Source organism: Aquarana catesbeiana, linkage group LG03 (assembly GCF_042186555.1).
Source record: "Aquarana catesbeiana isolate 2022-GZ linkage group LG03, ASM4218655v1, whole genome shotgun sequence".
In the NCBI taxonomy this organism is placed as follows: domain Eukaryota; kingdom Metazoa; phylum Chordata; class Amphibia; order Anura; family Ranidae; genus Aquarana; species Aquarana catesbeiana.
This window is the reverse complement of record NC_133326.1, coordinates 268268631-268286338: the sequence shown is the minus strand read 5'-3', so window position 1 is coordinate 268286338 and position 17708 is coordinate 268268631. Positions and strand designations below refer to the sequence as shown.

Genomic DNA, 17708 nt, shown 5'->3' with positions numbered 1-17708 from the left:
GTTCCGCGCATTATCTCGGACAGTCAAATGCACTTTAGACTTCTCAACGTGCCAAGTGTCAAACATGGTTTTTAAAGCACCAGATATTGCTGCTGCAGTATGTGATCCAACAAACTCAGGTGCGTTAAGTAGGATGTTTTGCAATTGAAAATTTGTCATCTATCCACTGCGCTGTCAGGCTGAGCATGCTCGTTGGACTGACATCTGAATTCCAAATGTCGGTAGTAAAACTGATTGCTATGATGGTCGGTAGTCATGAGCTCCTGAAAGTGTTTTCTAACACTGCTAAACAATTCATGTAGACTGGTAGCTGCAAAGTAGCGCCTGCTTGGTAGTGAGGAACGCGGCTCATTATGCTGCATGAGCCTACGGAATGCAATGTCCTCCACAACAGAGAATGGCTGGTCGTCCAATGCAATAAATTCCATAATTTTAGCTGTAATGGCATGAGCTTTGGGACTGTCACTTGCATATTTTTTAACCTTTTCAAACACTGTGGCCACAGATGGTGCTAAGCCTGAGGCACTTTTGGAAAGTGGCGCTGTTTTCTTGTAATCAGAATGCTGAACTGGATGACGTGTTTTCAGGTGGTGTATCAAACCTGTTGAAAAAAATTCTTTGGCACTGTACCACCTCTTGAAATTTCTGTTGAGCAAAGAGTACAGATTGCAAATTTGGGGTCTTTATCAGAAACTTTAAAATATTTCCACACTGCAGACATGGTCCACCTTTGCTGGTAACATAGAATAATATCATAGAATGATTTATAGTGGGAGTGAAATCTGAGGTGGGGGGGTAAAAAAACAAAACAAAAAAACAAAAAAAACGAAAAAAAAAAAACGACATCAATTTAAAGCTAAAGCCCAGGAGGCAGCTTCAAAAAATAAAATAAAAACTAAGGCCCCTTTCACACTGGAGCGGTTTTCAGGCAGCATTGCGCTAAAAATACCGCCTGAAAACCGCCCCTAAACAGCCTCCGCTGTTTGTTCAGTGTGAAAGCCCAAGGGCTTTCACACTGAAGCGGTGCGCAGGCAGGGCGGTGAAAAAAGTCCTGCAAACCGCTTTTTTGGAGCGGTGAAGGAGCGGTGTATTCACCGCTCCTGCCCATTGAAATCAATGGGACAGCGCGGCTATACCGCGGCTATAGCCGCGCTGTACGAGCGGATTTAACCCATTTTCGGCCGCCAGCGGGGGTTAAAATCGAATCGATAGCGGCCGAATACTGCTGCATGAACGACGGTACAGCAGCGCTAAAAATAGCGCTGTTGTACTGCCGACGCCCCCACCGCCCCAGTGTGAAAGGGGCCTAACCAATCTTTTTTTTTTTTTTTTAAATGGTGCTGCTCTTGGCATGCAAGGTAGTTATGTTTGCACTGCAGTACATCTGACTTGTACCAAAAAAATATAATTGAACTGAATACATTTGATTTGGAATGGATTGCTTGCAAATTGCAATTGCATGCCATTTTATTTTTGAGCTATTCTGTAGTATACTTCATGCGTCTTGTTGTCATTGAATAAAATGCGTCACTTTGTCTCAGCGTAGTATTATCAGTTATACAGTTAAACGACATTGACATGACAGCAAGCGCATGAATTTTTTAAACATGACAGTACGCAATAATAGGATTTTTAAAACAGCTTACCTGTAAAATCCTTTTCTTGGAGTACATCATAGGACACAGAGCCTCAAGTAATTACTTGGTGGGTTATGGGCCTACCTTCAGGCGTTGACACTGGTATAACCAATACAGGAATTTGACTCCCCTATATAACCCCTCCTCCTTCCAGGAGTCCTCAGTTTTTGTAGCCAAGCAATATACTCTCACCCCATAAAACAGAGGGGCGGGAGCTCTGTGTCCTATGATGTACTCCAATAGATTTTACAGGTAAGCTGTTTTAAAAATCCTATTTTTCATTATCGTACATCATAGGAGACAGAGCCTCAAGTAATTACTTGGGGGGATGTCCCATAGCAATGCTACTTGAGGGGAGGGAGACACAACCAGTAGGGAACCCCCAGACCTTAAAGAATTATACTGCTGCTTGCAGCACACTGCGCCTGAAGGCGATATCCTCATTCCATTTTACATCTACTTGATAAAATTTTGTAAATATATGCACTGAAGACCAAGTCGCGGCCTTGCAGATCTGAGACATGGAGGCCTGGTGACGCTCTGCCCAAGAAACACCAACCGCTCGGGTAGAGTGCGCCTTAACTTGAAAAGGGGGAATCTTTCCCTTTAAATCATAAGTTCGAATTACAAATTGCCGAATCCACGATTGGAAAAAACGATGGCAGGACAATATCTTCATTCAGATGAAAGCCTGAAACCACTTTTGGCAAAAAACCTGGGACGAGGGCATAACACCACTCTGTCCTCATGAATAATCAAATATGGCTCTTTCAGGAAAGAGCAGCCAATTCTGAAACCCTCCTTGCTGAGGATATAGCAACCAAAAATATCAGCTTCCTAGTCAGAAGGACTAAGGGAATCTGCTGTAATGGTTCGAATGGCGGTTTTTGTAACACTGACAAAAATAAATTCAAGTCCCAAGGGCTTAAGGGTGATTTAACTGGCGGATTAATCCGCATCACTCTTTGCATGAAACCCTAGACTAAAGAATGCGTAGCAAGTGGTCTTTGAAATAAAATTGATAAGGCTGAGACTTGGCCCTTAATAGTACTCAGGGCCAACTTCATCTCTACGCCTACTTGTAGAAAGCCAAGAATTCTACCTATAATATATCTCCGAGGGTGCCAACCCTTGGATTCACACCAGGAAACATAAGCTTTCCAGACTCTATAATATATAGCTCTAGAAGCTGGCTTCCTAGCATTAAAGTAGAAATAACTGCCCTGGAAAGCCCACATCTTTTCAGAATGTGGGTCTCAATAGTGAGGCCGTTAAATTTAGCATTCGTAAAGTAGGATGGAATATCTGCCCCTGTGAGAGCAGGTCTGGCCTTAGTGGAAGGGACCACAGATCCTCCACTGCCATCTTTATGACCTCAGCATACCATGACCTTCTGGGCCATGCTGGTGCTGCCAGAATTACCGGTTTTCTTTCCAGCTTGATCCTGCAAAGAAGTCAAGGCAGCAACTGAATAGGGGGAAATGCATAGATCAGTAAAAGCTGATCCCACAGTATCAACGCATCTGTTCTGCATGCGAATGGATCCTTTGTTGTGGACACAAAGTTGACTAAACTTTATGTTGCACTGGATGCTAGAAGATCTACATCCGGAGTCCCCCATCCTTGACAAACAGCCCGAAACATGTCAGGGTGAATAGACCATTCCCCTGGGAATAATCTGCTGGCGGCACATGTAGTGCGCGTGCCAATTCTCTATTCCCGGAATGAAGACTGCCGATGGGCACGGAATATTTCTTTCTGCCCAAGTTAGAATATGGTTCACTTCTCTCTGCACTGAGAGATTCTTGGTGACCCTTTTGGTGATTGATATAGACCACAGCCGTGGCATTGACGGATTGGATCCTGTTGGGACAATCCCTTAACCTGGAAGTCCAGGCTTTTAGAGCCAGACGCACTGCCCGAATCTCTAGGATGTTGATGGGCAAGGCTCTTTCAGTTCTTGAACACTGTCCTTGTACAGTTGTCTTCTCTGTCATTACCACTTTCCAGAAAAGTGGTTTGAAGTATTTACCCTTTAGGACATTCTTTAGTAACCACCAGTTGAGGCTTTGGGACACCCTTGGGGACATCCGCATTGGCAAGTCCAAAGCTTGGATCGTTTTGTTCCAAGCAAACAGAATACTGTTTTGCAACCGTCTCGAATGGAACTGGGCAAAAGGGAACTGCTTCAAATGAAGCCACCATCCTTTCGAACAACCTCATGCAAAGGTGAATGGAAGGACCTCCTTTTGACCTGACCATCTGCACCAACTATTTCATAGAGTGGTGTTTTTTTTTTTTTTTCTCTGGGCATGAAGACCATTTCTCTGGGCTGTATCTATGATCAGACCCAAATACTGCAGCCCTTTTTTTTAGCAAGTTTAATGGAGACTTTATTAGGTTGAGAATGCAACTCAGTCCTTTCCAGGTAACTGGTTGTAATGCGTACACATTACTCCGAACAGCGATTGGTCTATTAGCAATAGATCGTCTAGGTATGCCAAGACTGTTTAAGCCCTGTGCCCTTGACCTGGCTACAGGTGGGGCTAGCACCTTTGTGAACACTCAAGGTGCTGTAGCTAGCCCGAAGAGCAAGACTATAAACTGAAATGCTGCTGTTCTAATTCGAAAAGCAGAAACCTTTGGTGATCGACTCCATAGAAAGGAGCGGATCTTCAGGAACTGATTTAGATTCTTTTAGATCTAGTATGGATCTGTTGAATTTCTGCGTGGCTCTGTACATGTACAGGAAACGCATGAAAAAGGCAGTGAAGGTTCCAAGGAACCTAAGAAAAAAAACAGATCAGCTGACTCTACTAGAGGTAGCTTGAAAGAGGCACAATTCAGCTCTGTAAGAGGTCTGTAGCAGCTATTTCTCAGATTGCGAGGCTGAAAAAAAGTGCAACTCTAGTTGTCTCCTCCGCAGAGGAGTACTCGGTTTGCCTTTCTTCCCAATTACCTGAGGGTAATCCTTCCTCTACCCACTGTTCCCTTGATAAGGGATCTCAGGTGGGGGAGGGGGATCTAACATGCTTCACATCCTTGGATAGCAGATGCGATTAAAGTTGCTAATTTTCCTTCTAGGCCCTGCAGGGCGGAGGAAAAACGCATCTTCAATCATGTATACAGGGGCTGAATATTTTCTCCTTGACCTTGAAGTCGCACAGATCTGAACAGTATTTTGGAAATCATGCCCTAGAGTCTGACCTTGGAGGCCGTCACCGCTGCCTAGAGGCAGCTGCCCCTGCGCAGGGGAAGGAATCCGTTTAAGTGACTTGTCCAAGGTCACAAGGAGCCAACGTGAGGACGAGGTCCCACGTCTTTCAGGAAGCCTCCCATGGCTTCGCTGGCCGTCAGAGTAGTTAACCTGTGAGGAGTGACTCCTTCACTAGTGAATGCCGACATGTGGATCTGAACCCATGTCTGTCAGGAAGTCTCCCATGGCTGCACTGGCCGTCAGAGTACTTAACCTGTGAGCTGTTGCGGCTTCACTTTAAATAAAAAGGACATTTATATCTTCTACTGGACAAAAAAGAGCTTTACTGCTAGAAATCATTTGGATGTATTTCACCAAACCTTCCCCAATGAAAAGGGAAACTAGTCAGACACCCTTTTTTGCAAGATGCTTGGGCTGACCAACCCTTTTAACCACATGGTCCTAAGCATGTGTTTTAGCCGAAGCGCAAGGCGAGACGCCTGGTGGATGGGGTCTTTTATGGCATCTCTGGCGAAACATAGCGCCATTGGTAGGAGGATTTTAACAAAAAAATTCCAACTCCTTATCTGTTGGATGCTTAAGCAATTATGCATCTTTATTGATGCTGGAAATCGCAGCATCTACTGCTGGTACTTTCCAACTTTTGTGAATTTTTTCTCCATGATAGAGAACTGAGAAACTCTTTGGAGGGAAAAAAAGGCTTATCCAGATGATCCCATTCAGCATAAATTAAAAAACAAAAAAAAAAAAAAACAACAAACAAAGAAGGGACCTGGACTTTCAGCTTACTCTGTTAGGAGTAGTATAAAAAGTGGAATGAACCATCTTTGTAAGAGTTTGTACCATCAATCTGTCAGATTGTGAGATTGCATAAGGTTCATCAACTGTTGTTTCCTCCGCAGAGGAAGATTTGGCTTGGTTTTCCCCATGATCACCTGAGGATAACACCTCATCCTGTGCCCACTGTTCCCTTGGGAAAAGGGGTTTGAGGTGGGATAGGGGGATCTAGCATGCTTCGTATCCTCTTGGATGGAGAATGCCATTAAAGCCGCTAATCTTCCTTCTAAGCCCAACAGGGCAGAGGAGAATGCATCTTCAGTCACATACACAGGGGCTGAAATGTGAGAAGCAGTTGCACCACCAATTGCTTCCAATGACTCACCCTGGCTTGCCATGTCAGGTATCTCCGGAGAGGATGACAGTGTGGAGGCATGACTGGAGTTCCCAGAGCCTGGGGGTGGAATCCTTGGTACTTTTGTGGTGCACTGGAAATCAAATGTGCTAAGCACAACAGCAGAGGCACCTTAACAAAATTATGGTATTTGCTGAACAATAGTTTTAGCAAAAGAAAACATTGTCACCATAAGGATCAGCCTTTGATGCCGCGTACCATAATACTTCCTGTGCTGGAAATGCCTGTTTATACACCTTTACATGCCCAGCGCTCCTGTGTCTTAGTGTGACAGACTTCTGTCTTCAGCATATGAACTGAGAGCATCTGTGTTAAGCTTTAGGTGAGAACCTGATTACACATAAGTGTCAGCTGTTACGGCACCTCTCCAGGAGGAGAGGGGAGGGGGAGGGGAATTTTTATCAGCAGTGTTTGTTACACTCCTAGTTTTAAAGGAAGACTTCACTATATACAAAAAAAAAAAAAAAAAATGCAAATGGCCGGTTTTGTATGTTCATAAACTACTACTGTAACCCCTTAAGATCCCTCAGAAGAGGAACACCACCTGTTCAATTAAGAACTCCACTCTGGCTGCAGGGACCACACCCGCTGCTATAGCCAGACACAGAGCTGCTGAAAAAGGCATCGTACTAGGTAAGTGTAATACACTCCCTCTAGAGGAGACATTTTTAGAGATAGAGATAGAGATGATAGAGATAGAGATAGAGATAGAGATGATAGAGATAGAGATAGAGATAGAGATGATAGAGATAGAGATAGAGATAGAGATGATAGAGATAGAGATAGAGATAGAGATGATAGAGATAGAGATAGAGATAGAGATGATAGAGATAGAGATAGAGATAGAGATGATAGAGATAGAGATAGAGATAGAGATGATAGAGATAGAGATAGAGATAGAGATGATAGAGATAGAGATAGAGATAGAGATGATAGAGATAGAGATAGAGATAGAGATAGAGATAGAGATGATAGAGATAGAGATAGAGATAGAGATAGAGATAGAGATAGAGATAGAGATAGAGATAGAGATAGAGATAGAGATAGAGATAGAGATAGAGATAGAGATAGAGATAGAGATAGAGATAGAGATAGAGATAGAGATAGAGATAGAGATAGAGATAGAGATAGAGATAGAGATAATAGAGATAATAGAGATAGAGATAATAGAGATAGAGATGATAGAGATAGAGATAGAGATAGAGATAGAGATAGAGATAGAGATAGAGATAGAGATAGAGATAGAGATAGAGATGATAGAGATAGAGATAGAGATGATAGAGATAGAGATAGAGATGATAGAGATAGAGATGATAGAGATGATAGAGATAGAGATAGAGATAGAGATAGAGATGATAGAGATGATAGAGATGATAGAGATGATAGAGATAGAGATAGAGATAGAAATAGAGATAGAAATAGAGATAGAAATAGAGATAGAGATGATAGAGATAGAGATGATAGAGAGAGAGATAGAGAGATAGAGAGATAGAGAGATAGAGAGATAGAGAGATAGAGAGATAGAGAGATAGAGAGATAGAGAGATAGAGAGATAGAGAGATAGAGAGAATTTTTTTTTTTTTTTTTGGAGAAAAAAGGCATAGGTGGACTTTTTACAGTTCCTAGGCTTCTCCCCTTACCTTATCCTCGCTGCAGGATACTGCTGATTTAACAGACAGATCCAACTTTCACCCATCACGGCGGGCAGCGTAGTTAAACCTTCAAAGACTGGGGCCCTCAGGAACAACTTTAGGTAATATGAAGAACCAAAGAGTCCTGGTTCCTAGGGTCCAGCTCTCAAAGAGAAGCTTACAGGCTAAACCTCGTTCTACAATGCGAGGCCCAAGTACCATCCTATGGCCTCAATGGCGAGGATGGATCCGGTTGTGGAGGTTTTTTTTAAATCCAGCATGGATCCCTCCCTGGAGCTCCTCAGAGCACATCTTCACTCGTGACCAACACCTTAGACGCTGGCGAAAAAACCGAGGACTCCTGGAAGGAGGAGGGGTTATATAGGGGAGTCAAATTCCTGTATTGGTTATACCAGTGTCAACGCCTGAAGGTAGGCCCATAACCCACCAAGTAATTACTTGAGGCTCGGTGTCCTATAATGTACGATAAAGAAAAATATAATTATTAATATATTATATATGAAATATATTTATTGCATACTGTCATGTTTAAAAAATGAATGCGCTTGCTGTCATGTCAGTACTGTATAATGTACTACGCTGTCAAAGTGACACATTCAATAGCATCAAGCGCATGAATTTTATACTGTATACTACAGAATAGCAAAAAAAAAAAAAAAAGAAAAAAAGGCTTGCAATTTGCAAATCCAATACATTCCATTTCAAATCATATTTAAATCACTCAGTCAGTTCAATTATATAATTTTTTTTTGCTACGAGTCAGAACAGATGTACTGCAGTGCAGACACAGAGTCATTTTAAATAGTCAGTACTAGTACTATAATAAAATAATCAAGAAAAAAAAATTACTAGTTTGTTTCTGTCAGTTTAAGAAGGCAAAAGCAGCAATGCTCACCGGCGAATAGTAATGGTAGCCATCCAGGAGTGACAGTGCCCACTCTTGTACTTGAGTATGCTATGTGCAGCCCTCTATGAAGCCGTCTCTCGCTTCCCAGTACCGTCTCTCGCTTCCCAGCAGCATCTCACAAGCACGAGGAGCGTCCACGGGGAAGATGCCAGCGTCTCAGCAGGGAACGTGCTTACGAGTGCAGCGGCTTCACCGCGAGGAACGTGCACGCCGCCCACACGAGTGAAGTCACCCGCTGGTTCTGCCTCCTCTACTGCGCATGTGCGATTTTCAGCGCCAGTATTGGCAAGAATTCTGTTTCGGCTTTTTGCCGAAAGGGCCCTTTTCAGCCAATATGTTTTGGTGGCCGAAATTTCGGTGCATCCCTAATGAATAAGGAAACATACCTTATTCAAAGATAACAGTAGCCCACAGACTAACTATAGTTCATGCACACAAATTCCAACTGTCCTGGCAGCAAGCAAGGTGCCATGCATAACGCTTTATCAAAGATCTCAAAAGGTTCTGCAAAGGCAGAGGGGAGCCAAGGTCAGGCAGCTTGAGCCGGCTTATGAGGAAACTCAGTCTAACAGGTTTTCTAACAGACCTGATTAATCCTTTCCAAAAAACAAAGCTGAAATTTCTGAGCAGGTGTAGGATATCCTTGGGGCCAGGAACCACCACTAAATTTACCAAAACTGTAAATTAACATTTTTCATTCCTTTTCAATAGATTGGGAAATACAGAATTATGTCTGCATCCCTTCTTGGGGAGGTTTGCCACAGATTCAAAAAAGGGAGAGGTATTTCCACAAGTGAGTTTTGAGTAAGGCAGGCTTCTCCAATTTTCTTCATGTAGGAATGCTAACCATTTAAAGTGGTGTTCCGGCCGAAATTATACTTTTTAAATAAAAATACCCCTATAATACACAAGCTTAATGTATTCTAGTAAAGTTAGTCTGTAAACTAAGGTCTATTTTGTTATTTATAGCAGTAGTTTGTTATTTTATAAACTTACAGCAGGCCGTGGCCATCTTAAGTGTGGGCATCTGAAGCCAGACTGTATTTCTTCCTGGATCTCATCCTTGCAGATCTCGCACATGCTCAGTGCAGCACAAGCAGTGTAATAGGTTTCAGGTCAGGTTTCCATAGCAACAGCAGTGTCAGAGGAAGTTGCCGCCCCTTCCCAGAGGGCATTGCAAACAGGAAATGATGCGATGGGCCACGGCCAGGGAGGAGGAAGTGAAAAATGAATACAGTAGATATACAGTAGGTGCTGAGAAAAATTTTTTTTTAAATATCCAATTCGTTTACAGTGCACAGTTTAGTGAGGAATGCTGAAGAGTTGTAAAAGTGGGTGGAACTCCACTTAAAAAAAAAAAAAAAAAAAAACTTGAAGTTCCAATTAAATTCTCCTTCTAACCAAAGCTACCAAGTTTAAAAGCAGCCTCTCTCGCCCAGAGTTCTGCTAGAATACACAGTAGGTCTCCTGTAGGGCCCTCATAAGGTTGTGTCCCGCCCCCTATACGTCACTTGCCTAAGCAAATGACTTGCATTATGCCCACTGTGCCTCCTGGGATACGTGCGTCACATAACCCAGGAGGCATAGTCTTCACCGAGAAAGGAAGAGTGTGGGCCCAGTGGCGTTTTATCGCCACTTTATTATTAGGTACCCCTCTTTGCCTTAATTCTTTGTGGCATGGATTCAACAAGGTGTTGTAAACATTCCTCAGAGATTTGGGCTCATATTGACATGATAGCATCACACAGTTGCTGCAGATTTGTCAGCTGCACATCCATGATGCGAATCTCCCATTCCGTCACATCCCAAAGGTGCTCCATTGGATTGAGACCTGGTGACTGGGGAGGCCATTTTAGTACAGTGAACGCAATTGTCATGTTCAAAAATCAGTTTTAGATTTGAGCTTTGTGACATGGTGCATTATCCTGCTGGATGTAGCCATCAGAAGATGGGTTCACTGTTGTCATAAAGGGATGGACATGGTCAGCAACAATACTCAGGTAGGCCGTGGTGTTTAAACGATGATCAATTGGTACTAAGGGGCCCAAAGTGTGCCAAGAAAATATCCCCCACACCATTACACCACCACTCTGAACCATTGATAAAAGGCAGGATGGATCCATGCTTTCATATTGTTTACGCCAAATTCAGACCCTACCATCTGCATGGTGCAGCCAATAGAGACTCATCAGACCAGGCAACGTTTTTCCAATCTTCTATTGTCCTATTTTAGTGAGCCTGTGCAGATTGTAGCCTCAGTTTCCAGTTCTTAGCTGACAGGAGTGGCACCTGGTGTGGACTTCTGCTGCTGTAGCCCATCTGCTTCAAGGTTCGATTGGTTGTGCGTTCAGAGATGTACTCTGCATACCTTGGTTGTAACGAGTGCTTTTTTGAGTTACTGTTGCCTATCATCTCCATTCTCCTCTGACAAGGCATTTTCCTCCACACAACTGCCGATCACTGAATATTTTCTCTTTTTTTGAAACATCCTCTGTAAACCCTACAGATGGTTGTGTGTGAAAATCCTAGTAGATCAGCAGTTTTTTTTTTAAATACTCAGAACAACTATGCCATGCTCAGTCACATAAATCCCCTTTCTTCCCCATTCTGGTGCTCAGTTTGAACATCAGCAAGTTGTCTTCACCACGTCTAGATGCACTGAGTTGCTGCCATGCGATTGGCCGATAAGCAATTTGTGTCATCAAGCAATTGAACGGGTACACCTAATAAAGTGGCTGGTGAGTGTGTTTGGCTAGCATTACTGAGCGTATGATATCCTGTGTCCATTCTGACAGCTGTAGACTACAGAGTACTAGGTGATTTTTCAAATGGCATTAAATAACTCAACAACTGGTATTTTGCTTCCTAAAACACTCCATCTATATCTAAAAATTTCACATTTTCATTTTTGTAACCGTATTAAAAGTATAACCTGGGGCAAAACCTTTTTTTTTGTTTAGTTTTGAAAAGAGTGGGGTGGGCCTATAATATCTGCCAGGTTTATATAGAGTCTGTGCCCCATTAGATGTATTCACTCTTTGTCCTTGTCTTTACAGTTATAACTGATAGTAAAATTTAAAAGAAAACACCAAATTTTGAGTGGACATGAACAGAACGAGAGAATATCTTGCAATTCTAGTGACCCTGGTGAAAACCAGAGATTCCCTTACTAAAGGAAGGATTTCCTCTCATTTCCAGATACACATCTGGGACAGGAAGTAAAGGGAAGTCTCCCCAATGGGATACAGGTCTGTATACAAAATATATATTACAAAGAAAGAAAAAGTGTGTGTGTAATATATATATATATATATATATATATATATATATATATATATATATATATATATATATATATATATATATATATATAGGTTTTGCCTGTAAATCCTCATTACTATACTAGCTTTTCTGCCCTTTGGCAACTAAGAGGGAAAGATCTCTGCAATCAAGTTCCCACATCTACCCAATTTTATGTCTAGTACAAAAAACAAAATCCGCCCAGAGGAGGTTTTCTATCACAATCTTCTTCAACATGCTAAAAAATGAAAACCTGTATTGGCATAGCCCCACTGTACCTTGTTCTAGAGTCTCAGTGTCACTGGTAATCACAGCTGAGATGGATTCTTCCACAATACTTTGTTTCTTCTCAGCAATAGGTTTTAATTTTTGTCTGAGAGGTTTAAGCTCAAAGGCCTGGAAAGCCTTCACTGGTGGTTTCTCCTCCACAGGTGCCTCCAGAATCACAGCATCACCAGTAGAACTTTCTTCCTTAACAAGGGTCTCTACGGTGGTTTCCGAAACACTTTCATTTTCTTTACTCTGCTGTTCTTTGAGAGCTAGTTTTTCATCCTTATTAATGGATTCAAGTTCAAGTTTTATCTGCTTATATTTTAAAAGCAGATCTTCAAAGCTCTCCTCTTCACAGTTTTCATTTTTTGATGAATGGCTAAATTTTCTAGGTGGAGATCTAACACTTTTAACTGAAGTGAGTGTCAAGGAAACAAAGCTTATTGTTAAATTCATATTAATTTATTTACAAACATCTATAAAAGGCTGCTCTCCCACTGCTCCACTGCAAAAACACATATGCGATTTTGCAACGTTTTGCACTTGCACAGTTCGACGTTAGTAGAACTGTGTTCTGACAGAGGGACGGCCCCCCACCAGAACACTTTAGTCAGCGCTCTCAGATCTGCAGTGAGAACTGAGAGATCAAACACTGCTGATCGCTCAGTGCTCCCTTCCGCTATAAGCAGAGAGCAGTGACTGTCAATCAGCAGCTCTCTGCTCTCCCATCCTTTGCTCACTGGAACACTGGGCTATAGAGGGGATGGGAGCAGCTGGCTCAGGCTCTCAGCAGATTGCCAGGAAGCTAAACCAAGGTATCTAGGTGGAAACCGGCCATATGGTCTAGATCCTTTCAGAGCCTGGACCGACTGACGTCAGCAGGCTTTAGCCCACTGTCAGCTGAAAATGGGTCACAGGCGTGCAGAACCAAGTTCACCCCTGTGACCTATAGGAGAAGTAGAACCAAAATAGCTTTGACTATACTTTTCCTTTAAACTCCTGTGCATTTGGCATTTCTGTGAAGGTGGAATCAACCTTTACTCTGCTAGAGTTCTTGGAAGAACGCTGGGTAAATATAAAAGAATGTGTTGCTCTATCACATAGGGCAAACATGTAAATGTTTGCTTCTGTGGTTGCAGGTTAAATTGTGCTCCGAAGTATGGATAAAAAAAATTTAGGTCACCATTCCAGAATAGTATTTTGCAAGCCTGACACTCAGTATTTTTTCAGCTGTCTCAATTTTTTTTTTTCCCCCCTTTGTAAAAATCACAGAAATAATGCTCCTCCCACAAACTACTGAAAAGCCTCCCTTCTTTTAAGTAGTTTCTTTTCATAGTCACAAACAGATCCTGGCTCTTATGGCTCTCAAATTCTAACCCTTTCAACCAATTACCATTTTCTTTAGCAGATGCCAAAAACTGACTTACAGTGCGTTTCAAACATAACACCTCCACCTGTCAACTGTCCTATAGAAAAAAAATACAGTATATTGTATGTTCCTTTACAAAGAAAGATTGTGTACTGGCACGAGAACCTGTAAATAACTGGCTTATAAACCTGCAGTGCCCGTTATGGTGACCTTGCCTGTCAGGGAATTTTTTTAGCACATAGCAGGGTAGAATAAAACTAACAGAGTGCAGAATGAGAGCCAACAAAGACAACCGCCTGCATACAATTTAGTGGGTCACAGCATAAAGATGAGTTTGCAGAGTGCTTGTGCATTTATTCTGGCACCCGATGGGCTGAACAGTCTGTCCTCTTTTAAATTGTGACTGCTGTCAACAAAAAAAACAATACGCTATACCTAGACAAGATAACCACTAAATGTAAGGATATGTAAAAACCTACAGGAAAAAAAAAAAAAAAAACGTAATGTGTTATTAAACCCAAAAAATTATTATTCTTACACTATTAACAATTAACACAGATTACATGTTGTGTCTGCATTAGGGTTTCGCATTAGCCTAAACATGTTTTACCTGAATGCATTCTGTGCATCGAGCAGCAGAGCCAGGGGCCAAACATCTCTAGATGCAGGCAGCAGCTTGGGAGCGAGTCAGCAGGTGTGCCAAAATAGGAAGCAGCTTCTTATGATGGCACACCAAGAAGAGGTGCAGACAGCCCCAACGGGGATCCAAGAAGAGAAGGATCAGGGGCCGCCTTAGCTGTCGTACGCAAACAGCGGTACAACTGACTCTGAAAAAAAAGGTCTGCCACTCATGTTAAAAGTGCCTTAAGCCTCATTTACATGGGGCAATTACCTGTGTGCCCTATAAAGGACTGTGTTTTGCCATCATGAGGATGCACGGCCGTTGCATGTATCCCCACGCTGGCAGTTCTATTGTTGTCTACAGAGATGCAACTGCTGCAGCCAAATATGACATCCATGTACGTGCGGGCTCCCAAACTCACCCAGGGTGCATTCAGGGCCATGCACCAGCACGGATGTCATATTGGGACATCAGCTGTATCCATGCAGCAGATGGGTTCCAACAGACAAATGAACTGCCAGCACAGGGATGTTCCCAACACCTGTGCAGACAAAACAAGACCCTGCATGGGCCACACATGAAATCAACCAATTTGAAAAAAGCCTTCAATGTGTTGCGATTTGTGGTGGCAGGACCTATTCCCCCTAGTAGGAAACATTACGTTCAACCCAAGGCTCTCCATTGCCGTGTACTACTTGAACCTCTGAGCATTGATGTATGGGAACAGGGCCTCTTTCCCATATCAGGAAAGGTATTATGTTTCACACACAGCTCTCCAAATGTTATATATGCATGGAATTTCTGCAGGTTCAGCAAACCAGCAAAGATTCGATCCATCTATAGGCAGGTTGTACTGAAGTTAATCCATTGATCGACTTTAGAACAGCCAGCCTGTCAGATTTTTGCATGTGACTACTGCCAGTGGCTACAGTAGCTAGCAGTAGTCATTGTGCTGTGCTGTGCTGGCTGGGCTCCCCACCGGCAGAACAGGAGCGCTCTGTGGGAGGTATTGCAGCCATAGATGATGCAATTTTCAACCCGTGATTGCAGGAAAGAAAATTGCTCAATTTCCCCATCAACACTGACTTTTGATGGGGGAATTGAGCAATTTTCTTTCCTGCAATCATGGGTTGAAAATTGCATCATCTATGGCTTGTAATACAAGGTCATGCCCATCACCCTATAACACTACATGATCCTCTGTTCAATCGTGTGTGGTGACAAGACCTCTTCCTCTTCGTAAGGAAGGCATGTTCAACCCAGGGATCTCTCTGTTAAACCACCCATAGATGGACTGAATTTCAGCAAGTTCAGCAGGGACAGGATGAGATTCAATCCATCTATGGGCAGGCTGGTTGTACAGAAGGTGATTGACTATTACAACCAGCCTTTTGGGTTTTTTTTGCATGTGTTCACTGCCGGCGGCTATAGCCACGAGCAGCAGTCATTGTGTTCTGCCAGCAGGGATGGCATCCCACTGGCAGAACACTAAAGAGCTTCAGGATGAAGTTCCCCAAGAACACCGAATGTGTAGGAGGGAAATAAAGCAATATTCTTTCCTGCAACCATTGCATCATCTATGTTTTGCTTTGCACACAAGGTCCTGCCGTCAGCCTATAACACTACATGATCACTGATGGCAAGGTATTATGTTCCACCCAGGACTCTCTATTGCCTTATAACACTAGATGATCCTGTGATCGGTGATGACAAGGCCTCTTCACCATAGTAGGGAATGTATTATGTTCCACCCAGGACTCTCTATTGCCCTATAACACTACATGATCCTGTGATCAGAGATGACAAGGCCTCTTCCCCATAGAAAGGAAAGTATTATGTTCCACCCAGGACTCTCTATTGCCCTATAACACTACATGATCCTGTGATCAGTGATGACAAGGCCTCTTCACCATAGTAGGGAATGTATTATGTTCCACCCAGGACTCTCTATTGCCCTATAACACTACATGATCCTGTGATCAGTGATGACAAGGCCTCTTCCCCATAGTAGGGAAAGTATTATGTTCCACCCAGGACTCTCTATTGCCCTATAACACTACATGATCCTGTGATCAGTGATGACAAGGCCTCTTCCCCATAGTAGGGAAAGTATTATGTTCCACCCAGGACTCTCTATTGCCCTATAACACTACATGATCCTGTGATCAGAGATGACAAGGCCTCTTCCCCATAGAAAGGAAAGTATTATGTTCCACCCAGGACTCTCTATTGCCCTATAACACTACATGATCCTGTGATCAGTGATGACAAGGCCTCTTCACCATAGTAGGGAATGTATTATGTTCCACCCAGGACTCTCTATTGCCCTATAACACTACATGATCCTGTGATCAGTGATGACAAGGCCTCTTCCCCATAGTAGGGAAAGTATTATGTTCCACCCAGGACTCTCTATTGCCCTATAACACTACATGATCCTGTGATCAGTGATGACAAGGCCTCTTCCCCATAGTAGGGAAAGTATTATGTTCCACCCAGGACTCTCTATTGCCCTATAACACTAGATGATCTTGTGATCAGTGATGACAAGGCCTCTTCCCCATAGTAGAGAAGTTATTATATTACACAATGTTACATCAAGGATGGATGCATGCACATGAACCCGATCCCCCCCATCCCATTGCTGAACTTCAGTAAGGATACGTTTCCGTGGGGACGGTGCTCTCCAGCTGCCCGGTCTCGCTCCTCCCGGTTTGATCACTCGCTCCCCCCACTCCCGGTCCCAGAACCTTCCGCCTCTCCCCCGTGAACGGAAGCGGCCCAGCGTGTCATAGCTGCGCTCCCAGAACGAGGGCCTGGAAGTTGGCGGCGGCTGTGAAATTCGTGGTGGCGGGCGGTAACCATGCGGGGGTCTCTGCGGACGGGACCTGTAGGGGGGACGCGGGGGCCCTCGGCTGCTAGGTGCCCGGTGCCGGACGTGCCGAGGGCTCTCTGGTCGCACGCTGTCGTCGCTCAGCTCGCCATCCTCCAGCTCGCCTTCCTCCCGGGGAGAAGAAGGCCGGGCAGCCGTCACGGACATGGCTGTCGGTGGTCAGGGCCGCGGTACACCGAGACTGAGTCCGCCTCCAGTCTAATAATCCACTTCTCCTTCTACTACAGGAACCTGGGAGAGCCAGGCCACACTACATCAGACATCTCGCGAGAGTTCCGACAACGACTGACGTCACCGCGTTCAGAAATACAGCGGAGGAATCTACGGAGATCACGTGACACGGTGTCCTCCCCATTAATGTATAAGGAGGACTATACGATTAGAATGTAGAGATGACAGTGTGGGAGAGCGGCTTCTATCAGGGCTGAGCAACTTTCTGGCCCCTGAAAGCACTAAAGAACCACACAGAACATTCAATGTACTAATACAACAAAACCTGACAGCTTGGAGATAGAGAGTGCAGACACGACAGGAGATAGTCAGAGACAGGGTTGCCAACCTCCCGCAGTATTTTTTACTGACAAAACATGGAGCATTTACTGACGGCGCACATTTTTTACTGGCAACCTGAGAAATTACAGAACTCCTA

The 17708-nt window shown here is 43.6% G+C and overlaps 1 protein-coding gene across 1 annotated transcript in view; it reads right to left on the bottom strand.

Moving 5' to 3' along the window:
* The window catches only part of ZFC3H1 (zinc finger C3H1-type containing), a 162035-nt gene extending 144678 nt beyond the window's left edge, over window positions 1-17357 (bottom strand). The window contains exons 1-2 of the mRNA XM_073620040.1: window positions 16831-17357; window positions 12184-12588 (exon numbers count right to left, since the gene is read on the bottom strand). Of these exons, the coding sequence (XP_073476141.1) occupies window positions 12184-12588; window positions 16831-17206 (781 nt within the window). The 5' untranslated portion in view covers window positions 17207-17357. The remainder of the gene's footprint in view (window positions 1-12183; window positions 12589-16830) is intronic.
* Between the last annotated feature and the right edge of the window lie 351 nt (window positions 17358-17708).